The sequence below is a fragment of the Eretmochelys imbricata genome, chromosome 4 (assembly GCF_965152235.1).
Source record: "Eretmochelys imbricata isolate rEreImb1 chromosome 4, rEreImb1.hap1, whole genome shotgun sequence".
Classification (NCBI taxonomy): Eukaryota; Metazoa; Chordata; order Testudines; family Cheloniidae; genus Eretmochelys; species Eretmochelys imbricata.
The window spans coordinates 72,029,105-72,053,725 of record NC_135575.1 but is presented as its reverse complement, the minus strand read 5'-3'; the positions used below and the strand labels follow the sequence as shown (position 1 = coordinate 72,053,725).

The window sequence follows — 24,621 nt, the reverse complement described above, 5'->3', positions numbered from 1 at the left end:
TAAATTATATACTGCTGAACTGATTGGTTCATATTTTGCTTTTTTTTTTGGAAAAGTTCCCTTTTGAACTGAAAACTTTCTTGCATCAACAATTCAAGCCCAAATGAATTTTCCAGGCCAAATTACAGAAAAAGATAGTTTACAATTAAAAATCAAAGTGTGATGGAAAAAATATAACACTACTGCAGCAACAGAGAAAAATGTTTTGAACTTTATAATATTGATATTAAGCATATCAATCTAGAATCTATATATATATAAAATGAAATGTATTGAAAGAAATGACTTGTTTTATCTCCAGCGAGAGCTTCTTGATGTTGTAGACAATAATGAGTCTGCAGTGATTGTTGCTCCTACTTCATCAGGGAAAACCTATGCTTCATATTATTGCATGGAGAAAGTTCTGAAAGAGAGCAATGAAGGAGTAGTTGTATATGTTTCACCAACAAAGGTATGGCTATATCTAATTACATATTTTGTATGTTGACTATAGTGTTTCCCGATACGATTAAAACAATTTTAGTGATTATTTAAACTGGTTTAGATTATATATGTCTGTTTTAATTAGACATATCTACTTTAATTAAACATGTTTAGAAATATCCCATCTGATATACAGAATTTAGTTTGTGTTAATGTTCATACAGCACTTTGAAGGTGGCAAGCACTAAATAAGTGTATATTATGTCAATGATGAAAGTAGCATTTGATCAGGGTATCAAAAAACATAGGAACCTAGTAATTGCCTGCTGGATCGGACCTAAGGTCAATCTAGTCAAATATCCAGTCTCTGATAGCGGTAGTGCCAGATGCTTCAGAGAAAGAAGCAAGAAACCCCATAATAGGCAAATGTGGGATAATCTTTTTAATGAGGGTTTTATCCTAATCCCAGATAGTTAGAAATCGTCTTAAACTGTGAAGCTTGGGGTTTTATAATCCTTTCAAAGCTAATTTTTAACATTAACTGTTATAAGTCTGGATATTAACACACAGAAAACTAGGAATGCACATTCAGTGCATATATGATGCATGTAATACATGTGCAGTTTTTCAATACTGCATGTGAAATCAAATTCTGTGCACATTTGTGATTGTTGGGAATCCAAATGGCATTTGCATTTGCAAATAAAGAATCTGTGCACACAAATTTTGCCTGCACCCTCAGAGTCTGACTTTTGGAAAATTCTGGAACATACTGTAGGCCAAACAGCAAAAATTAAGATGTTTGTACACCAAAGCGAGGAGCCTAGGTAACAAAATGGAGGAACTAGAGCTACTGGTGCAGGAAGTGAAACCAGATATTATAGGGATAACAGAAACATGGTGGAATAGTAGTCATGACTGGACTACAGGTATTGAAGGGTATGTGCTGTTTAGGAAAGACAGAAATAAAGGTAAAGGTGGTGGAGTAGCATTGTATATCAGTGATGAGGTAGAATGTAAAGAAATAAGAAGCAATGAAATGGATAAGACAGAGTTTGTCTGGGCAAAAATTACATTGGGGAAGAAAACTATTAGAGCCTCCCCTGGGATAGTGCTTGGGCTGTGCTATAGACCACCAGGATCTAATTTGGATATGGATAGAGCCCTCTTTAATGTTTTTAACTAAGTAAATACTAATGGAAACTGCATGATCATGGGAGACTTTAACTTCCCAGATATAGACTGGAGGATGAGTGCTAGTAATAATAATAGGGCTCAGATTTTCCTAAATGCAATAGTTGATGGATTCCATCATCAAGTAGTTGCTGAACTGACTAGAGGGATGCCATTTTAGATTTGGTTTTGGTGAGTAGTGAGGACCTCATAGAAGAAATGCTTGTAGGGGACAATCTTGGTTCAAGTGATCATGAGCTAATTCAGTTCAAACTGAATAGAAGGATAAATAAAAATAAATCTGCAACTAGGGTTTTTGATTTCAAAAGGGCTGACTTTCAAAAATTAAGGAAATTAGTTAGGAAAGTGGATTGGACTGAAGAACTTATGGATCTAAAGGCAGAGGAGGCCTGGGATTACTTTAAATCAAAGCTGCAGAAGCTATCGGAAGCCTGCATCCCAAGAAATGGGAAAAAATTCATAGGCAGGAGTTGTAGACCAAGCTGGATGAGCAAGCATCTCAGAGAGGTGATTAAGAAAAAGCAGAAAGCATACAGGGAGTAGAAGATGGGAGGGATCAGCAAGGAAAGCTACCTTTTTGAGGTCAGAACATGTAGGGATAAAGTGAGACAGGCTAAAAGTCAAGTAGAGTTGGACCTTGCAAATGGAATTAAAACCAATAGTAAAAGGTTCCATACCCATATAAATAAGAAGAAAACAAAGAAAGAAGAAGTAGGACCACTAAACACTGAGGATGGAGTGGAGGTCAAGGATAATCTAGGCATGGCCCAATATCTAAACAAATACTTTGCCTCAGTCTTTAATAAGGCTAAAGAGGATCTTAGGGATAATGGTAGCAAGTCAAATGGGAATGAGGATATGGAGGTAGATATTACCATATCTGAGGTAGAAGCGAAACTCAAACAGCTTAATGGGACTAAATCAGGGGGCCCAGATAATCTTCATCCAAGAATATTAAAGGAAATGGGACCCAAAATTGCAAGCCCGTTAGCAAGAATTTTTAATGAATCTGTAAACTCAGGGGTTGTACCGTATGATTGGAGAATTGCTAACATAGTTCCTATTTTTAAGAAAGGGGAAAGAAGTGATCCGGGTAACTACAGGCCTGTTAGTTTGACATCTGTAGTATGCAAAGTCTTGGAAAAATTTTTGAAGGAGAAAGTAGTTAAGGACATTGAAGTCAATGGTAAATGGGACAAAATACAACATGGTTTTACAAAAGTTTGATCATGCCAAACCAACCTGATCTCCTTCTTTGAGAAAGTAACAGATTTTTTACACAAAGGAAACACAGTGGATCTAATTTACCTAGATTTCAGTAAGGCGTTTGATACTGTGCCACATGGGGAATTATTATTTAAATTGGAAAAGATGGAGATCAATAGGAAAATTGAAAGGTGGATAAGGAATTGGTTAAAGAGGAGACTACAACGGGTCCTACTGAAAGGTGAATTCACAGGCTGGAGGGAGGTTACCAGTGGAGTTCCTCAAGGATCAGTTTTGGGACCAATCTTATTTAATCTTTTTATTACTGACCTCGGCACAAAAAGTGGGAGTGTGCTAATAAAGTTTGTGGATGATACAAAGCTGGGAGGTATTGCCAATTTAGAGAAGGACCGGGATATCATACAGGAGGATCTGGATGACCTTGTAAACTGGAGTAATAGTAATATGATGAAATTTAATAGTGAGAAGTGTAAGGTTATGCATTTAGGGATTAATAACAAGAATTTTAGTTATAAGCTGGGGACGCATCAATTAGAAGTAATGGAGGAGGAGAAGGACCTTGGCGTATTGGTTGATCATAGGATGACTATGAGCCGCCAATGTAATATGGCCGTGAAAAAAGCTAATGCGGTCTTGGGATGCATCAGGAGAGGCATTTCCAGTAGAGATAAGGAGGTTTTAGTACCATTATACAAGGCACTGGTGAGACCTATCCTGGAATACTGTGTGCAGTTCTGGTCTCCCATGTTTAAGAAGGATGAATTCAAACTGCAACAGGTACAGAGAAGGGCTACTAGGATGATCTGAGGAATGGAAAACTTGTCTTATGAAAGGAGACTCAAGAAGCTTGGCTTGTTTAGCCTAACTAAAAGAAGGCTGAGGGGAGATATGATTGCTCTCTATAAATATATCAGAGGGATAAATACCAGAGAGGGAGAGGAATTATTTAAGCTCAGTACCAATGTGGACACAAGAACAAATGGATATAAACTGGTCATCGGGAAGTTTAGACTTGAAATTAGACGAAGGTTTCTAACCATCAGAGGAGTGAAGTTTTGGAATAGCCTTCCAGGGGAAGCAGTGGGGGCAAAAGATCTATCTGGCTTTAAGATTAAACTCGATAAGTTTATGGAGGAGATGGTATGATGGGATAACATGATTTTGGTAATTAATTGATCTTTAAATATTCATGGTAAATAGGCCTAATGGCCTGTGATGGGATGTTAGATGGGATGGGATATGAGTTACCCAGGAAAGAATTTTCTGTAGTATCTGGCTGGTGAATCTTGCCCATATGCTCAGGGTTTAGCTGATCGCCATATCTGGGGTCGGGAAGGAATTTTCCTCCAGGGCAGATTGGAAGAGGCCCTGAAGGTTTTTCGCCTTCCTCTGTAGCATGGGGCATGGGTCACTTGCTGGAGGATTCTCTGCTCCTTGAAGTCTTTAAACCACGATTTGAGGACTTCAATAGCTCAGACATAGGTGAGAGGTTTTTTGCAGGAGTGGGTGGGTGAGATTCTGTGGCCTGCGTTGTGCAGGAGGTCAGACTAGATGATCATAATTGTCCCTTCTGACCTTAGTATCTATGAATCTATGAATCTGTGTTTTAAACTTTTGCAAAAAGAGTTAAAATCCAGAATTAATATTATATACACCAGCTCACACATCAAGTTTCTTCAATATCAGTTATGAATAAAACTAAAAAATAAGTGTTGTTATAGTACTCTCAACTTCTATTGCTGATCTAAATTAATATTGGTGTCGAAAATTTTGAAGCCTGTGCACATCTCAGAGCACCATACTAATGTAGATGTACATTTTCTAGTAGCTTTATTAATGATCTGTTTTATGTAATAATGACTAGGCTCTTGTAAACCAAGTGATGGGAACTATATACAATCGGTTCACCAAGACATTGCCTCATGGATTAGTAGTAGGTGGAACTTTCACAAGGGATTATCGCCATGATACCCTGAACTGTCAGGTACAGTATTCTAGATGTATTGCTGCATACTAAATTGATTTAAATAGTGCCTTTTGCACTTTTGATTGACTCCTCATAAAGTTTATTTTTGATAAAAATAATGTTGACATAACTATGTAAAGATTAGAAAAAATCTGAGTTACTTGAGCCCAAGGTTCCATCCTGCCTACTAGGAACTCTCTACCTGTAGGGCACAACCTACGTATTGGCCGTGAGGGGCCTTTGCTTGATTGTATGCTGTAGTTGAGAAATACAGAAAGAAAACCAATCAAAATCCTTCAGGCATCAGCACCCAGCAGGTTCAAGGATAGGTAATGAAAGAGATTCTCTGCTCCCTTCTTTTCTCTTGCTGCTGCTGTACAAACCAACTCCAGTGGAAACTCAAACCCTCCCTTCCACATGCTCAACTCCTAACCTTCTGTTATAGTGCTCAGCTCCAGATTGAGGTGCTGCAAGAAAGTGTGGAGCCCACATAAGGCTGTGTGTGGAATTGACAGAGGATGGGGAAATACAGCCCATTTAGCACCAGCACACTTTTGCTCACCTCCAGAGCCTTCAATATCTCCCATCGCTAGTGGCTCCCATGAGCACCAGCCTTCCTTCCAATAGCCTCACCAAATCATATATCCCCACCAGTCTTCATACCCAGTGTTTTCCTATTCAGCATCCATCACCAAAACCACACTGGGGTTCTTGATATCCAGTCACACAGTGAATGGCCTCCAAGAGTGCAAACTGTAGGATTTAGATTGATCCTGGCAAAAAACTGATGGATGGATTTGTTGTCTTGGTTGAAAACAGCTTCTATGGATGCCTTAAACTGAAAGTCAGGTGTAGTACTATTACAGCCAAGCTAATTAAAGATTCAAAACCCCCAAACAGGGTTTTCACCCTGAAAAAGGGGGAGACTCTGTAAAGTCCATTAGGGACTTTGCTGTTGCTATTAATTTTCTGTGGAAGGTACTCAGCTGCAGTGATGGTGGGCAGCATTATAAAACCCTAAGATATCTAGATAGGATCACATTTATTGAACATGATAGTTAAGCTATAGTATTACCTTGGCCCTTACAGTTTTGGAAACACTGTTAGCTTTGCCATAAAGTAAACAACATCAATATTCATTATTTTCTCATCAGTGAGATATACACTGCATTGCATTTGAGGACTTGTTCCTGTGCTGATGTTCTTCCACAAAAAGAACACTACTTTTAAAAACACATAAAATATAATAAATAGAACTGCATTTTTTAAATTATTCCAACAGAAGTAGGCCAAAGTTTTTTTGTTATCTGTAACACATATTGGGCCCAATCCCAAAGCAGCATCCTTGTTCAGGGAAAAAGTGAAACAAGTCATAAACTATATGCAGTACATAGGGACCTTGGTGCAGTAGCCACTCTAGCAAAATGTTGTGATTCTCATATACATAATAGCATTAGTGCATGGTGGATCAGGTTAAACGTAAAGTTTATTTATATCTTGCATATCTGGGGATCAGGCAACTATGTCATGACCTGGGATGTGGATGGTAAGGCCTAAAGGCTGGAGCCAGAGCCAGAGTCAGGAACCAAAGCCTGTGGTCAGAATCAGTAGGGAAGCAGGCCTAGAACAGATGGAGCAAGACAGGCACAAGCGAGATCACAGCTGTGGGCATATGCATTGGACAGCCAGAGATCATTTGTTGCTGTTGGGCTTAAGAGCCGGCTTGCTGACTTGGCCAATCAGCTGGCGTAGTCAATCAAGTGTCCCTGCTGTGGGTCAGCTGTGCTCATAGGCAGCCCAGGAACTAGGCAGGTGCAGCTGCAAGTCCTCATTGCTGACACTATACATTTATAGTTACCCTCCCTTTTCAATGATGAAAGCTATTTTTTTTTTTTTACATTTCATTTGTCAGTAGGCTTAGAAGTAATAGGTCACAAACATTTCTTTTCAGATACTTGTGACTGTGCCTCAGTGTTTAGAAATCTTGTTGCTATCCCCTCATCGCCAGGATTGGGTCAAAAGAATAAGATATGTTATATTTGATGAGGTAGGTGTCTTTTAACAGAAATCAAATTTGCTAATGTATGAAATGTTTGAAAGAAGGAACCAAAGACTGCATTTTTCAAAATATCTGTTATTACTGGCCAGCGCCCATCTCTGGCAATATAGCTGTAAATTTCTTAATTTTCAAGACATAAATTCTTCCACTTCCATCTTGTCCCTCATAGTACCGCTATATTTAACTGCATAGAAATTTACCAAATTTTTTTTTTTTAAATTGAAATGCTAAATCTCACCAAATCTGACACCTAACATACAATTTAGGGGCAGATTCTGTATTCCTTATGCATCTAAGACTGCTAGGGAAGTCAGTGGGAGGCTTGGGTCCAAAATGAATATAGTATTGAGTCCTTCAGATTTGATCCAATACCACTGAAGTCATTAGAAGGACTCAGTGGGCATAGGGAGTGTGTCCTTAATGACACATGCAGCAATTTCTGAATTTTTGGCACTCATTTTATGAAGTAAGTTATTTTTCTCATTAAAATGTCATTCCATATTTTAGGCTGATTTTTTTCACATATATATAGGTCCATTGTCTTGGTGGGGAAATTGGAGCAGAAGTTTGGGAGCACCTCCTGGTTATGATTCGATGTCCATTTCTGGCTCTCTCTGCAACTATCAGTAACCCTGAACATCTTACTGAGTAAGCATGAACTTTTTTTTTTACTTATAAGAGCATGTGAATTATATAAATTTGGATGGGACAAAATTACCTCAGAGAGTACAGCATGAAACACAGATGAAAATATTCAGTTTATTTAAAAAAATATCTGGTTCAGAGCTGGATTGCTACAGCTCTTACTTGGTAAGACCCAATACCTCTGCCTGGTCCAGCTCACATTGTGACTCCAGCTGTGGTGGAGAGAGCAGAGGTTCCTCCCTTATACCTGCTGCCATGAGCAGGGAGGAGATAGTGGAATGATCTCCACTACTCCACCCCACTACTTGCTTCTGCCCGGAGAAGTGCCAGAAATTGATTTTCATAATTATCTATATCTGCTCCGGAAAGACGTATGGACATACATACACAAAACAAAAAGAAAAGGAGTACTAGTGGCACCTTAGAGACTAACCAATTTATTTGAGCATAAGCTTTCGTGAGCTACAGCTCACTTCATCAGATGCATTCACAAAACAGTAATTTGTTATTACATTGATGGCCATATTTGTTGTTTTCTTGTCTACATCTAGTCATGGGTGATTCAGTTTGGCAGAAGTAAGAACTCCTTTTTCTTGCTGGACTTTCTTCCCCCATTCCAAGAACAAAATTCAAATTCAAGGATTTTTTTTATTTATTTTTTTTTGGTGAAGTAGCAGGAAAGTTTGGTTAAGGGAGTAGTAAAGGTTGCTTTCACAAAATTTCTACAAAATCAAGGAATGTAGCTGAGGCTCGGATTTTAAAAACATAGCCACATATATACATATCTTTCCTTTTAACCTATTCTAAATACACCTAACTATTTTATTTCAGTTCTTTTTACAGAAGCTTTACCTTTATTTTGTTCTTGCACTCTAGATGGCTACAATCAGTAAAAAGATACTGGCAACTTGCTGAAAGTACAATAGAAGAAAGCTCTGGTTCTTCTACAACTGCCAGGAAATGTACAAGGAAGCAAAAACTACAAAAAACAAAAAAATCATATAGAGTTAGACTAGGTCTGTATCAGAATATTTTTAAATATAGAAAATACAATTTGTGCCCCAATCCTGCAAAGACTTACACGTGCTAAAGTTTATGAACTGTGAATAGTTCCATCAAAGTAAAAATCTTTACAGAATGGGGCCTTAATTTTTAAAAGAAACAAGCATTGATGCAATTTCATAAATAAATGTATGCTTGTATATACAGTACTTCATGGAGACAGATACAATGATCTGGAAAAGTATGTTTGTTCTCTCAAGGATAATGATTTCGTCATTGATCACTATCACCCATGTGCTGCATTAACAGTCAGTCATGTAAGTATAATAGCAGAGACAAAATGGTTTTATCAGTTCTTATATTAGCAACATTAACCAAAAAAATCATTCTGCTGATTCTTTTGTTTAATGTACATATAGATTGAGAACTATGGCATTCCTTCAGACACTACCTTCTCTCCACGAGAGAGTATCCAGCTATATGACATGATGGCAAAAGTCTGGGAAGAGTGGCCAAGATTACAGGTGTGTATACACAATTGTACGCGGACTATATTTTTTGAAGATACTGAGAGAGCAGTTTGCTATTATTTTTATTGCTGGTGTTTTCAAGGAGTTAGATCCTGAGGAATTTACCTCTTTCAAGAATAAAATAGTAATCACAAAGGCAGATGCAAAAAATTATGAACAGGAGCTGAAGAAAGAACTAATCAACTGGATTATACTTGGCCAAAGAGAGAAGGTAACTAAAAATGTCAGAAGCATGTCCCCTTCTGAAGCGTAAATACAATATTAATACAGTACAAGTACCCCCTAAGTTATTAAAACTAACTTTTTGCTGTTTCTTTTGTTAATAGTTGAAAGCATTTTCTATGGCTAAAGTTCCAATGACTCCTAATATCAGTGGTGTTTCTAATGTGTTTGGGTGAGATTTCCAAAAGCACTCAAGTGAATGGGTCATGTAACTGCCATGGTGGGGAGCTGGAGTCCTGACTTCCTTAGATAGTTTTAAAAATCCCACATTTTGTGTTTAATGCCTTCTCACTGACCCTGCTTTACTTTAGTCCACTTCTTATCTTGGTGCATTCTTGAATCCCTTTGCACAAACTATAAGTAGTGGGCATGTTTCCAGTTGAAGAAACCTTTTTTTCTGATTAATTATATTAATAATTATTATTATTTGGATTACATGCACACTTATAGGGTTGTCCTAAACACTTTACAAACACAGAATAGAAGTTCTCTTATCCTAGCAGCTCACAATCTAGGGCCTCACTCCACTCTCAGTTACACAGGTATAAATCAAGAGCATCTCTGTTGAAATCAGTGGAGTCACACCAGTGTAAAACCTGTATAAGTGAGAAGAGAATCCAGCCTCTAATTAAGGCAAGATACATCAGTGGATATATCATAACAAGCAGTAAGATGGGGCAGTGGATGGAGGACAAGGGAAACAATGAATAATGTGAAAAAGCAAAATCTCTTTAAAATGTGGTATTTTCAACAAAATGTCTAATGGTGCAATGATTCTTACATTCACAATAATGCAGCATTCATACAGCAGTTTAAGGCCTCAGTCTACATGTGGAATTCTTATTGAAATTAATCTGAGTTTCACAGAGTCCTCAAAGGATTCATCCATAGGCTGTATACTGCTGCCACTATTATGGGTGACCTTATAAAAAGCTAAATAGATAGAAAGTTTAAACAGAAAGCTGGAGTTTTAAATTACCTTTATTTACATTCAACATTTACATTATTATTGTGCACCCTTTGATTTCTTTCAGGTCTCACCAAATTTTGTGTTTTCCTTTAAGATTGACCCACTAGGAATCATTGCTTTGTACCATCTTTTGGGCTAGTTAAATTCCTAAATTTAAGTACAAATAAACTCAATAATTGCTGAAATCTTTTGTGATTACCAGAACTTGTATATGTATTGTGAATATACTGGGCCAGGTTGTGTCCTAAACTACATCCTTGTGACTCCATTGTTGCCAGTGGGATTACACTGAGCAAGTGTTCCAGAATTTGGCCCTGAATAATAATCACAACAGCCCTGTAAGCATTATCCCCATTTTAAAATGGGGAAATCATGAAAGAGGTGAAGTGAGCTGACTAATCAGTGACTGACCCACAATTAGAATTTAGGATTCAGTGGTAAGGGAGCAATGTACTCTAATGGAGCGAGCACATGATTCAGTGTCTGGAATTTCTGACTTCGTTGAAAAAAGACTTTAGGAAGGATAGTTGCCTCAGATAGCAAAGTTTATAGCCTGCTCCATAACATACAGTTTGCAATATAAATCAGATTACTAACACTACTTTGTCTAGGTGAATCAGCTGCTGGAGTCCCTTAAGCCTCATCCTGTTGATTGTTCAGAAAATGAAAAGCGGATCAGATTTGCACATTTTGTTGAAAAACTACAAGACATGGATAAATTGCCTGCCATATTTTTTATGTAAATATACAAATTCATTTGTTTTAATGTATATCTTTTTACAAGAGTTAAAATGCTGTGTATTGGAGCTAATACTGACATGGCTCAGCAAGGTATGTTTTGTAATGTGCTATTTATTTACAAGCATCGCCTGAGATTAAGTTTTGTTTGTTAGACTGTAGTAGGTATGAATATCCATTTGTTTAAAAACATTTGAAGTAAATGCTCATATTGTAGATCAGAAGCACTCTCATCCTGTTTGCTTCCATGAGATGTTAAAAAGTCTAGCTGAACCACAATTGGAAGCTTTTAAACTGCGTGTGCGTATGTACATGTACACACACACACACTACATAATTAAAGGCATATCAGGAAGGTGCTCAGCTCCTTGCAACATTAGAATTGTTAAGGTTCATAGCTATAAATATATAGAGGGGTATATGCACATGTGTATATATTTATGGTATATAATCCATTTTGTGTTATCAATAATGTTTTTAAATAAAAAACGCTTTATTCTTTTTTCTCTCCTTTGTCTCCTGAAGAAAATGGACAATGGAGTTGTTGGGTGGTATGTGTATGTTTGCACATGTGTATACAATGTCAACCAAAAATCTAAATGAATAGATTTAAAAAAACTCAAAACATACATTTTGTTTAATTCTTTAAACAATTACAAGTATAACTGAGAGATATAAAATAATCTAAAACAAGAAATTGTCCTCAGCAATATAGGAAACTGATTTGACTGCTCAGAGATAAGTCAGAGTCTATACAGAATGACAAAAGTAAAAAAGAAAATTTCTGAGAAATTGAGTCAGCAAACCATATTAAGGGACCTGATTCTCAGCTGCCTTGTATCTTACATAAATACTTACACCTGTACAAAGTAGGCATAGAATTCTACCATCCACTTACCCACTTTGCTTAGGTGTAAGGTCCAGTTCAGCAAATCATTAAGCACATGCTAAACTTTTTAAGCATTTGAGTAATTCCATTGATGTCAATAGTACTATTCATATGTTTAAAGTTAAGCATGCGCTTAAGTGATTTGTTTAATAGAGATAGGGACTTTCTAATGTATGGAATTAACTGACAGATTACAAGACCTACTTGTGACTATTACTCTAACAGTATGACATAAGTACCTTGTTTAAAATATGTATCTCTTTAACTATCAGTGTTAACTAATCTTACTAAAATTTTGTTTTTAGGTTTAACATTCATTCAGTAGAAAAAACAGCCATGGATGCATTTTATAATTTGATGAAAAAACAAAGGAGTGAACAAGATCCAAATACTGAGAAAAAAATAGAAAGGTTAACAGATAAATTAAGAAAAACGAATAAAACTCTCGGGAGATGTCTGGCTGCGTAAGTATTACTATATATTTATTATTTTATTCTGTTAGTGCTCAGAGGCCTGAATCAGGATCAGGGCCTAATTGAGTTTGATGCTGTAAAAACACATAGCATGAGACAATTTCTGCTTCAATGAGTTTATAATTTTAATACCAGGAATAACAAGTGGATGTAACAGACAAACAGATGAAACGGGCAAGGGAGAGATGATGGTTTCCACCATTTCCTTTGGCAGGCTACCTATATGGAATAAAAAAAACTTATTTACATCCTTCAAATACTAACAATATCCAGCTCCTGTATTATCATTGAGCCTAACTGTACATAATCAATAGAGCAGAGTGATTTTTGTGATGTCCAAACAACTCCTGTCTGAGTCCCCCAAATCAAAATCGAACTTTCAAATTCAGACATGGCAGACATAACATGGTGTAATGAAATATATAGTCATGACATCAGACCTAAGAAAAGTACATGCCAGATGTGAGATCTTCAGCCCTGCTATGGCCCCTTTGCACCATGTACAAGGGCCAGAGCAGCATAAAGGGGCCATTAAAAGCTCCTTTATGAGGATTCTTCTAGAGCAGGCACATCAGAAGAGAGCCATAAGGCTGTTTTCCAAGGACCTGTTTGTAAACTCTAGCACAGAAGGTGTAGGAGGCAGTGCTGCAATAAACAGCAATATGGAGATTCTAAGCAGTGCTGCAGTCCCTAGGGCAGTCTTGGGAGGCTTTCTTAATTTAGCCAGGCCCCCAGGGCTGTCAAAGTTATGCTGGAGGCCTCTTCAGCTCCCAGAGCAGCCTAGGATTGGGAGGTGCTGTGAGTTCTGTGATGTATCTTTTAGGGTGCAGCACAGAATCTCACTCCAAAACTATAGGCCAGGCATTTTGGCAGAAAAAGTGCTTTTCTTTTAATAGCTGCTTTCCAATATAGCCAGCCTTATCTTACAACCTGAGTTTAAGAGATGGACCCCTGGAGCACGGGCTCATGTGGACTGAGGTGGTGATTGTTCCATGAAGAGTATGTTACTTCAAAGTGAATGAATGTTAAGTGTGTTTCCCTGCCTGCACTGAAAGTGTCTACAGTTGAGAGCAGCTCTTTCATTTCTGCTCCATTGTCTACCTTTAACTTGCTTATTTTTGTCAAACACTAAGACTCAGATTTTTAAAGGTATTTAGGCACCTAAAGATACATATAAGTGCCTAATGGGATTTTCAAAAGTGTCTACGTGCCATCTTTGTAACCTCCTGGAGTGTACATTTGGGGGGCTGGAGTCTGATGTCATGGTGAAATTAAATTAACTTATTTCAATGGGAGTTAGGCACCTAGTTGCTCTTGAAAATCCTAGTAGATTCCTATCTTTAGGCACCCGAATACCTTTACATATGTGGCCCAAAGTCACTCTTCCCTTTTCAGATTCATGACTTCAAATCTTTCCATTCATGTTAGCATATAACTGGTGTTAAACCCCTTTCACCTTTCTCTTCCCGCACTGCTGTAGCATTCTTTCACTCTTCTCTTACTGTATAGTAGAGTACCTATTCTTAGTTTGCAAGAATATTGTACTTTCTTGGCAATATTTTCCACTTTTACATTTCTGCTTTCTTTTCAGTTTCCTCCATTTTTGTATATCATTTTTTGCCCATGTAAGTCACTTTATATTCTGCCGTATCCTTTAAAATGTTTTTGTTGCTTTGTATGAAGGCGATGATATAAAATTCAATTGATATATATTTAATGATTTGTGAATTTACATTCATTTTGAGATCTTAATGTATGAGTCACTTGAAAAGGAAATGCATATTTAAAAGTTGAAAAGTCAAAAGAGTACTTTGTAATCAATTTTAATTACAAAAAATTACTTCTTTAAAATTGTATGTTTTATACAGTACCCTAAAAAAGCAGTCTTCCACTAACCTTGAGAGAATGATCCTTAATTTGAATGAAAAACAACATTTAAGGAAAAGACTTGAAAAGCTTACTAAGGTCCCTCCAGACAGTACTTATGCTAATTCTAAAGCTGTGGATAAAGAAGTGAGTAATTTATTATTGATAAACATAACTTTTGTTTTTGTTTTTAAATGTTTAAATGTAGGATTATATGTCTGATATTGCTGTACTTTATAATTGTGTGCTTAATCTGTCATGAAACTTGTCTAAATTGAAAGCACGGTCCTGCAAGATACAGAGCACCTCTAGTGAGATGCTGAGTGCCTTCACCTTCATTTGACTTTTATTTTTAAGATGGATCCAGACTCATTCATCCTCCCACTGAGATCCAGGCAGGGGAGTTACTCCAGCATTAGAGCTTCTTGTAATTCCTGCAGACACTATGCCCTGAGGGGAGAGGATGATTTGCCCAGCCGTTGGGAATTATGGAGTGCAGAAGGCAAGGAATCCATTCCTGTGAACTCTCCTCAATGCACAGCTCCATCAGTTTTTGATCTGGGACTCGTATTTTTTGATTAGTTGATTAACTCACTTTGGAGCTAGCATGACTTTCCCAGTCTTGTACACATCACAAAATAGCCATATGGTGTCATTTCAGGCAAGGGTATCTATGTAGGAAAGCGTTTAGCACATACTCAACTTTATGTAACATTGACTGCCATGTTAAATTTAATATTGATGAAGTTCCATTGATATATGACAAAACACATGCTTAAGTGCTTTCTTGAACAGGAATGAATTTAAGCATAGGTTAAAGTGCCTTATACCAATAATTCTGGATTTGGCTTTTTGAAAAGATAGATTCTGTCTTCAAACTATCGGACTAGAGAATAAGACATTCTGATGAATAAATATTTGTTTTGCAAAATGGAGTTCATCAAGATAAAACCACAAATATTGTATATGTTAAATTTCAATAAATTAGCTAATTATTTAGGTAAACAGATGATGGATGTTCCCAGTTAGATTTTCTGATCCAATTCAGGAAACCATTTAAGCACATGCTTAAACACATATTTAAATACTTTCTGGAATCAGAGTCTTAATGCATATTTCCTCTGTGTGTGTGTGTGTGTGTTTATTTAAATTTCTTCAAATCATGTACATCAGCCTCTAGGTATGTAAACATTATTTTTGGAATAAATACATCCATTACAGTTACATTGGATCAAAGTACAAAAAAGTCCCAGTTTACAACAAAGAAATAAATGTTTTCCTCTCAATACACTTGTACCCCTGTAAACCCGCTCCCTGAGGAAAAACCTGAGAAAATACAGAGGCCTTGCAGCATGCCATGAAAGTCAACAAAGGTGGACTTTGTCAAACCACACAATAGGGACAGTGGTTAGGAAAGGCATATTCCAGAATTGTAGATTGTAAGGATGTTTTCTCTATGACTATATTAGGTTAATTCAAGAGAAGGCTGTCTGGGGAAAACAGGCAAGAAGGAAGAGAATGGCTCAAGATAGCCACCTCTCAGAAAACAGTTAAGAGTTGTTAAGGGACAATTCCAGAACTACTAGTTATTATTTTACCTCCTCTCCAGCCAAACTATAAAACTACTTTGGAATAGGACAGGAAAAGGACCAGACAGGACCAGGGCAGAAGGACAAAGGAACTCTGGCAAGGGCATAGGCTTGGAAGTGACATCCTGGGTCACTGCAAGCAACCCTGTCGTATAATCCCATTCATACATTTATCAAGCTCCGTTTTAAAACTGTTTAGGTTGTTGCCCCTACAACTCCAGCTGGAAGGCTCTTCAAGAATCTCACTCCTCTGAAGTTAGAAAGTTTCTTCTAATTTCCAGCCTAAATTTATTCATGGCCAGTTTATAATCATTTGTTTTTGTGCCAACATTATCCTTAACTTAAATAGCTCTTCTTCCTCCCTGGTGTTTGCCCCCCCCACATTCTGAATGTATAGATAGACAGCAATTATATCCTTGCTGTCAAGAGATGAAGATCCTTTTTTAATTCTGCCAGAGGAGCAGCTAGCCCTGTAACCATGACACTTTCTTAAAACCTTCAGTACCACTTCAGTCTTATACAGGTTCAGACTTAGCCAGCTAGCTCTTATCCAAACCCCAGCCTTTGATAGGTACTAGTAAGCTAATCAATATTGCACGTGAAACAGTGAAAGCTGTTTTTGAAAATATAAGCCTTTAACTTTACCTTCATGATAAGGAAATATTAACTGGTGTGCATGTTTCTTCTGTGCAGTGTCTTTCCTCATTCATTACTAATGGGTAAAGCCTCCCACTTGTGGGATTCAGGATTGGTCTGGTGTTGATGCTGAAAGCTACAGGACTAAGCCCCACCCTTCAATTTAGGCCACCAGATTTTCTGCCTCTGGTGGCAGAAAAAATTGGTGGTTCAGTTTCTTCTGAGCATTTTGTTCTATAACTATAATTTTGATTTTGTTTTTGTGCAGTGGCAGCCTCATTTCAATTTCTATCTCCTCTTTTATGGTGAGGCATTACCACAGTATTGAAGCTCTAACTTTCTGGCTTCTCCAGTACAGCACCTCTTGAATGGGCTCCCTCTGCCTCCTACTGTCAGAGCAGAAAAGCCTTGCAAGCATCTAGCCAAGTTCAAGAGAGGCTATAGGTAGCTTTTCAGGAGTCTCAGGGAAAACTATATTCTGCTGCACAAGTATCGACCTTTGCTCTGCCAGGGCATGGGGCTTGAGAGGGCAAGCTATACCCTTCAGCTACAAGCTGCTGACCCTTGCACTGCCAGGGCATGGGCTTTCAGCCAGACTGGTGTGTAAAGATTGACTCCTGCCTAAAGACGCGACTCCACCATGGGAGGGCTGGTCAGTAGCATGAGGATTCCCATAGAGAGGAGATCCCCTCACAGTCTGCTTCAGGGTAAGTCTTGCAAACTACAGAGGCTTCAGATTGCAAAACTAAAAGTCATTATATCCTTCATAACAATGTGTATTTTTAACGAGCAAGTGAGGTAAAAATTGGGGTTGACACCCTTTGGTTTTTGCCTTCCCACCTTGAGGGAAGTGTTTGCTAACACTTTTCTCCTCACAAGGGCTCTTTCACATGCTGTATAAGGCGTATCACCCTTCTATCACCCTCCAGTCTGGCCGGCATGCAGAGAGGCCTGTTACTCTTGTGAAGCTCTGTCTCAGGCTGCAGTATAATGGGAATTGTGCCTGCCTGGTTTTCAGCCCAAAGCCTGTTGGTCTGCCAGGAGAAGGGGGCTAAGAGTATGATAGGTGGGAAAGGGTCTTTCTTTCCACGGGTTGGCTCCACACTAAAGCATAACAAACATTTCAGGCAGACTGTGACTAGAACAAAGGACTCCATTCCTCAGACAGCTGCATCATCATGGATTACAAGGAGATATGTAAAAATCCCTCCCCATGTTCAAATGACTTCAGATCTACTGAAAGGCTTGGCAAAATCTGAATTTTTAAAAATAATTTTGACAGCTAATATCAATTGTCTATTTTAAAACATTGTTTTCTATTTTTATTTATTTTAAATGTTCACAGTTTGGAAAATTATGGGGGCTTAGATGATAATAATTTAATGATGGTAGACAATGAGGTTCAAAAAGCTAAAGCTTTATAGCTGTTAAAACACAAGTTGTCAACATCACATGTCAAAATATACAAAGCAATTGTCTTTAAATCAAACTGTAATAAGTTCTCAAGCAGAACTTTTCTTGCTTTGCCTATCTGTAAATATCAATTATTATCAATGAAAATATTTTTTGTCTGTGTGTGTACGGTGAAATTGATATTTACCAATAAAAATCTAATCCTTCCAAACCTAATAACTGAGTAGTGCACTAAGAGGCACTAGGTCTCTTCTACAGTACTTACCTGGGCGCTAGCCATCCTATGGAAGCAGGCAGGCATCACTTCAGGCTCCTGGGGCCATCTAGCAGGCAATTCCCACAATCAAAGTATTCACTTTAACAGCCCTATCAGTAACATATCTGAACAGAAACATAGACATGACCATACAGGTTCGTACCAATGGTCCATCAAGTTTATGTATCATGTCTATGACCAGTACCAGTTACTTCAGAAGAAGGCGCAACAAGAAGACAGCTATAGTGCTCTCAGAGAAGTTTTCTCATACCTCTTATTAGAGCTTTCTTATGATTGAAGTATGAGTGTTCATATCCCTTCCAAAACCAGGGTAAAAGCTTCTAGACTTTGGCAATGGAAATAATGTTCTGGGCAGAGAAGAAGAATCTGCTGTTTTTTCAGGACAGTTCTTACATAGGGGTTCAGAAAAGTGAGAGCTGAAGACCTCCTGATCTCTATGAAGACCTCTTTATAGTCCCCAGTTGGCCCAGAAGGCACTTCAGACCTTTTAGGCAGCCAGGGAACCTACATTGCACCTGTAGAAAACACCAGATGTCTTGAAGCAGGGACGTCTTCATCCAGATCAAGTTAGCCTAGACACCGGAAGAGAAGTGTAGTTCAGGAGGGTTTCTCCATTAGCTTCCTCATACTTTTGGATATCTAGACATACCTCAGCCAGAAAATTTCATCATCTGGTCAATTTATATTTCTAATTAATGAGAAGAGAAGCTGTGCTGCAGAATGAGAAATGTCTTACATGATCATTTTCTTTCTGTTAGCAGCTTCTCTCCTCATTCAGCACACCCTGGTAGACTGGTAAATGTCTGGAATACAATTTGTAACAAATTCAAAATTTTCTCTAAAGGGAGATTTAGATATAGACTTACCTGAAAGTTATTAATATATTATATTAGATTTTCTTAATGCTAGTAATTGGTTGGTGGAGTATTGCTACAGTTTTGGAAGAACAATTCTGGTAGCCTGAGCTGATGGGTGGGCTTAGTCTTGGAGGACTCCAGCAACAACATTGGACCACCTCTGAATTCCACAGCTGGCCTGTATTACCTGTTAGTGAGGAGTGGGGAGAGAAGCTGCTCACAGAAAAAATTAATCAGGTAAGAATTTTCTTATTTTGTTTTACAACACTTAAATGATTGTGATTAATACTTAACATTTCTTTACATGTAGACCTTGATGGAGATCTTTCATCGAATTAGGTTTCAAAGGAAGCGTTTCCAGCTGAGAATGTTGGCACAGAAGGGTATTGGATATCATCATGCTTCAATGGCATACAAAGAAAGACAAGTCGTGGAGATGCTTTTCAGGATGGGATATATCCGGGTTGGTAACTTATAATCATGTTTATGGACAATTCCTTTATAAGGAATAATTTCATAATTTCTCATTAAATTTCATTAAATCACAGCTTGACTCTCACCCATATAATTCAGATATAAATTTATTTTCATTGACTATGGTAAAATATATTGCACTTGGTTTCCCAGCATTAATTTTTAATACATTGACAGGAGAGTTCCTAAATTAGAAACAAAATATCTAAAAACTCTAAAAATAATAAATTGACTGGTTCAGGACTAAATGTTACCATCTTCAAGATTAGGGCACTGAATCAGAAAATTTTCGTAAATCTCTGCACACAAAAATAATAAGTAAACAGATACTAGATCTGCCTTTTGATTTTTATGACACTGTATAGTTATGGGTGTAGTGATTCCAAAGCCCATTTCTGCCACATTATATCAATACAGTACCTCCATATCACAGCCTCTGTATTTACTAATTAACAGTGAAAGTTTCTTTAAAATTAAATGTGATTATATTTAGGGAAATTAACTACATAATGGCATGTTTGGAAGCACTAATGAGATAATGTTAAAACTTAATGTATGTACTTTGCATCAAATGTAGATCATGCTTTCTCATGCTGTTGAATTATTTCCAACTGTGCTGCTACTTGGCTTTAGCATTATTGAAATAGAAGCAGATTTCCCAGGGTGCAGATATTGTATTCTTTAAATTACTACTTTTTTATAATTTTATATTAAAAAGTTACATAAATATTTTATTTGCACAGTTTTAAAAAAGATAAATGAAGAAAAGTTAAAGTTATATTCATAATTCTATTAAATCTATTTGGCTGAAATCCTGGCTCCACTAAGTTATTGGTAAAATTCCCGATGACTTCAGTGGGCCAGGATTGCAAACATTATTTTAAATATATAGTAATAAACCAATTTTTTAAAATAAAACAAATAAATATGCAAACTAAATTAAAAATTGCTTCTCTTACTGCTAATAAATGCACTTACTTTTGACTTTCCTAGGTGGTTACAGCTACTGGATCACTTGCTTTGGGAATCAATATGCCATGTAAATCGGTTGTCTTTAGTGAAGATTCTGTCTTTTTAGATGCTCTGAATTATAGACAGGTATTGAAATACACCAAGTTGCATTTGTATTGAACATATATATATATATATATATATATATATATATATATACACACACACACAGACATACTTTTCCTCACACTAGTGCAGAAAATACCTTCTTTTTCAAATTGCTTCTGTGTATTCTGAATCATATGTGGTGCCTTTAATGCCAAAAATGAGTTTTTACTGCTTGATACTTTCATTAGCACTACAGAGTTGACACTGCTCAGAGATTGAGCTGCATTGTGTACTTTCTTGTGCATTATCAACACAGCTATTTACTAAATTAGTCAGTTACATCTGTGCAAACCTATTGCAGGTAATGCAGTTACACAGGTGAAACGGAAGACATAATGTGAAGACAAAGGGGTGTGCAGGTTTAAATTAAGGTACAGTTCAGCCTGTAGAACCTTTATTAAGGTAGTGATGTGAGAGAAGGAAAGAATCCAGGTTGAAGTTCAGAGCCCAGGGTGAGTTTGAAAGACTGAAATTAAAAACACCAGCCCACTTCTTTACTTATAAATTGACTATATTTGATGTAGAATGTATTTAGAGATGCTAAAAGAGGAACACCATGACACCATTTTTACAGATGCACCACACCATAAGTTTGTGAGGTACACTGGGATCCTTTGACAAGAAAGATACAAAGTGTAACATCACTATCACTTTAGATGTTTAGTGAATATTAGGAGAAAACACCTACACTGCCACATATAATTATAGCTGGGGTGATAAGGAAACCAGTATTACCTAAGGGCATATTAACTGGTTATATTGCTTCCTAAGATCTTCTTTAAAAAATTGTGTGTTGCATATGTTATTTTTCAAACTAGTATCATTAGTGTAAATGCTTTTGTACCCTAATATACTATGGAGAGGAGCACCATATACAATTTAAATAAAGGCTGGGGGGGGAGATAGCTCAGTGGTTTGAGCATTGGCCTGCTAAACCCAGGGTTGTGAGTTCAATCCTTGAGGGGGCCATTTGGGATCTGGGGCAAAAATTGGAAATTGGTCCTGCTTTGAGCAGGGGGTTGGACTAGATGACCTCCTGAGGTCCCTTCCAACCCTGATATTCTATGATTCTAAAGAAAATAGAACAGAATTTTTGTGAAATATTAATCTTTAGAATTTATAAATAACCCCTTTTAGATGTCTGGACGTGCTGGAAGACGTGGACAAGATATGATAGGAAGTGTGTTCTTCTATGATATCCCACTGCCTAAGGTTGAAAAACTTATAAAATCCAATGTACCCCAACTGAAAGGCCAGTTCCCTCTGAGTATTTCCCTGGTACTGAGACTCATGCTATTGGCTGCAAAAGCAGATGACAAAGCAGATGCCAGAGCAAAGGTATATTAATTCATTTTAAAAAAATCTTTTAATTTTATTATATTTATATATTCTCTCTAACTCAAGTACAAAGTATGCATTTCAAATGTAAACAGTCTGACACCAAATAAAGTGTATATTTTCCTACTGGAGCCTCTTAGGGTAAATCTCTGCTGCAGGAAAAAAACCTGTGGAAGCAAGTCCCAGAGCCTGGGTCAACCGACTTGGGCTTGTGCTACTGAGCTAAAAATAGCAGTGTAGACGTTCCTGCTCAGGCTGGAGGTTGCGCTCTGAGACTCAGCCACTCGGGTGGGTATCAGAGCTCAAGCTCCAACCTGAGTGGGAATGTTAGCACTGCGATTTTTAGCCCCACAATGCAAGCCCTGGGAGCCAGAGTCTGTTGACCTGGGCTTTGAGACTCACTGCTGTGAGGTTTTGTTGTTTTTTTTCATTTTGCATTGTAGCCGTACCCTAAAAGTCTCTTGTGCTATAAGGACACCAAATCTCACTGATAGGAAAAAAGATGCTGCCAACAAGATGGCTAAAAAGTTTAGTCTTTCAAGAAGCACAAGATAGCTACTTGTAGAAAGACATTTTAGTGTTAAAATATTAGTTTTGCTTATAGAAGTCACTGTTTTGATTTTGTCTTTCACTTCCTCTCTTTGTGTCTCCTCCTTATCTCTTTCTACTGGTTCTATTTTCTCCTCTTTTCTCCCCCTTCACCTTTTGATAACAGTAGCATCAGAGGTCCCAGTCAGGATTATGGCCCTAATGTGCTAGGTGCTATAAAAACACGTAAGAGACTGCCCCAGCATGTTTTTAGTTTAACTAGAGAAGCCAGACAAAAGGGGTGAGAAAGTGATGAAACATACAGACTTAATCACTGTTGGTTGGAAAACATCAGATTAGTTCAACATTTTTGTTTTGTGTTGTATTTTTCATGTCTTATGGAGCAGATGTAGGACAAGGGTGGGGAAGGCAGATAGAAAAGAGGCAACAAGAAAGACAAAGGAGGGCACAGAGGTCAATGAGGGGAAGAGTAATAAAGAGGATGGGGAAGACCAAGGATGGTGGACAGAGCAAAACTGGCAGGGATTGTGAGGGGAAAGAGTGAAGATGTCAGAGCAAAAAACCATCAAGCAAAGAAGAAAAATGCCCAGAATCTAACCTACAGAAGGAATGGTCTGAGGACATTGCCAGGCCCCAGGGGTTGTGAAGCTTTGCTGCTTCTGGCCTCCTGCTCGGGTGTGTCTTAGAGCAGTGACTCTCCACCTTTCCAGACTACCGTACCCCTGTCTGGAGTCTGATTTGTCTTGCGTACCCCCAAGTTCCACCTCACTTAAAAACTACTTGCTTACAAAATCAGACATAAAAATAAAGTGTCACAGCACATTATTACTGAAAAATTCCTTATTCTCTCATTTTTACCATATCATTATAAAATAAATCAATGTATATATAAATATTGTACTTACATTTCAGTGAATAGTATATAGAGCAGTATAAACAAGTCATTGTCTGTATGAAATTCTAGTTTGTACTGACTTTGCTAGCGCTTTTTATGTAGCCTGTTGTAAAACTAGGCAAATATCTAGATGAGTTGATGTACCCCCTGGAAGACCTTTGCATACCCCCATGGGTATGCATACTCCTGGTTGAGGACTACTTTTTTAGAGCTTTCAGGGATGGCTTTTCCTCTGGGAGCCTGATCTGCCTCCTCTGAACTCATGGCTGGTGAATGCTGCATGGAGCTTGGTGTGTGTCAATTCTGCCTACATTTTCATATTGTTCATGTTAATTATACATACAGAATCAGAAGATCCTGTGGGAGTCAGGATTTCAACTACATGTGAAGGAAATGAGTAAAAGGGGATGAGGGTGGGAAATAACTGTGAACAGCAATTTGGTCACGCTGGAGGAAAAATAAAAGGCCTAGAATAGAAGGGAAAAAAAGCACTAATTTAAATTCATTCACAGAAAAATTAACTACTGTTAATTCTGAATTAACTACTTAAAATAAGAAAGTAAATATGCTCATTAAAATACTGAACATAGCCCTTAGCAGTGTGTGTAATATGTTCAATATTAAAACAATGCACATTTTAGTTTAAATATTCAAATACATATTAATGCCCTGATCCTGCAAAGATTTAGGCATGTGCTTAACTTTATGTATTTACCCATTACATAAAGTTACACACATGCCTAAATCTTTGCAGGATCAGGTCATCGGGATGGCATTTTCAAAAGACCTGAAAGAGTTAGGTACCCAACTCCCAATTAAAGTTAAAAACATTCTATAGGAGTTGGGTCTTAGTTTCTTTGTTTGTTTGAGACATTAAAACATTGCAGTTCCTAAATTCATCTATCTTTTTACCAAGGTTCTGTCAGTGTTGAAGCACTCACTGCTGTCCTTCAAACAACCACGGAATACTGAAATGTTAAAAGTATACTTTATCTTTTCCTTGCAGTTTCTTGTCAAAGAGGTAAGCTTTAATTCTGTCTGGTTAAGAGAATATGTCCAGAATTGCACTCTGTATTATATATTTGTTCTCAAACATTACTGGAAACAAAGCCAGAAATCTTACAAACTGTATTGTTTCTTTCATATAATTATTGTACCACTTATTTTATGTTCTATAGCAGCATTCAGGCATTAGTTAAGAAAAACTGGGTGAAGAAAACCAGATAAAGAAAGAGACTTTTAGCCCAATTTTTAAAATATAATAAGTATT

The 24,621-nt window shown here is 37.4% G+C and overlaps 1 protein-coding gene across 1 annotated transcript in view; it reads left to right on the top strand.

The window, feature by feature from the left end:
- The window catches only part of LOC144264396 (putative ATP-dependent RNA helicase DDX60), a 75,723-nt gene that overhangs the window by 35,650 nt on the left and 15,452 nt on the right, over nucleotides 1-24,621 (top strand). The window contains exons 16-30 of the mRNA XM_077816159.1: nucleotides 302-451; nucleotides 4,709-4,828; nucleotides 6,762-6,857; nucleotides 7,402-7,517; nucleotides 8,391-8,530; nucleotides 8,724-8,833; nucleotides 8,936-9,040; nucleotides 9,129-9,257; nucleotides 10,850-10,977; nucleotides 12,171-12,329; nucleotides 14,207-14,351; nucleotides 19,287-19,439; nucleotides 20,444-20,548; nucleotides 21,707-21,907; nucleotides 24,268-24,372. Coding sequence (XP_077672285.1) covers nucleotides 302-451; nucleotides 4,709-4,828; nucleotides 6,762-6,857; nucleotides 7,402-7,517; nucleotides 8,391-8,530; nucleotides 8,724-8,833; nucleotides 8,936-9,040; nucleotides 9,129-9,257; nucleotides 10,850-10,977; nucleotides 12,171-12,329; nucleotides 14,207-14,351; nucleotides 19,287-19,439; nucleotides 20,444-20,548; nucleotides 21,707-21,907; nucleotides 24,268-24,372 — 1,962 coding nt within the window. The remainder of the gene's footprint in view (nucleotides 1-301; nucleotides 452-4,708; nucleotides 4,829-6,761; nucleotides 6,858-7,401; nucleotides 7,518-8,390; nucleotides 8,531-8,723; nucleotides 8,834-8,935; nucleotides 9,041-9,128; nucleotides 9,258-10,849; nucleotides 10,978-12,170; nucleotides 12,330-14,206; nucleotides 14,352-19,286; nucleotides 19,440-20,443; nucleotides 20,549-21,706; nucleotides 21,908-24,267; nucleotides 24,373-24,621) is intronic.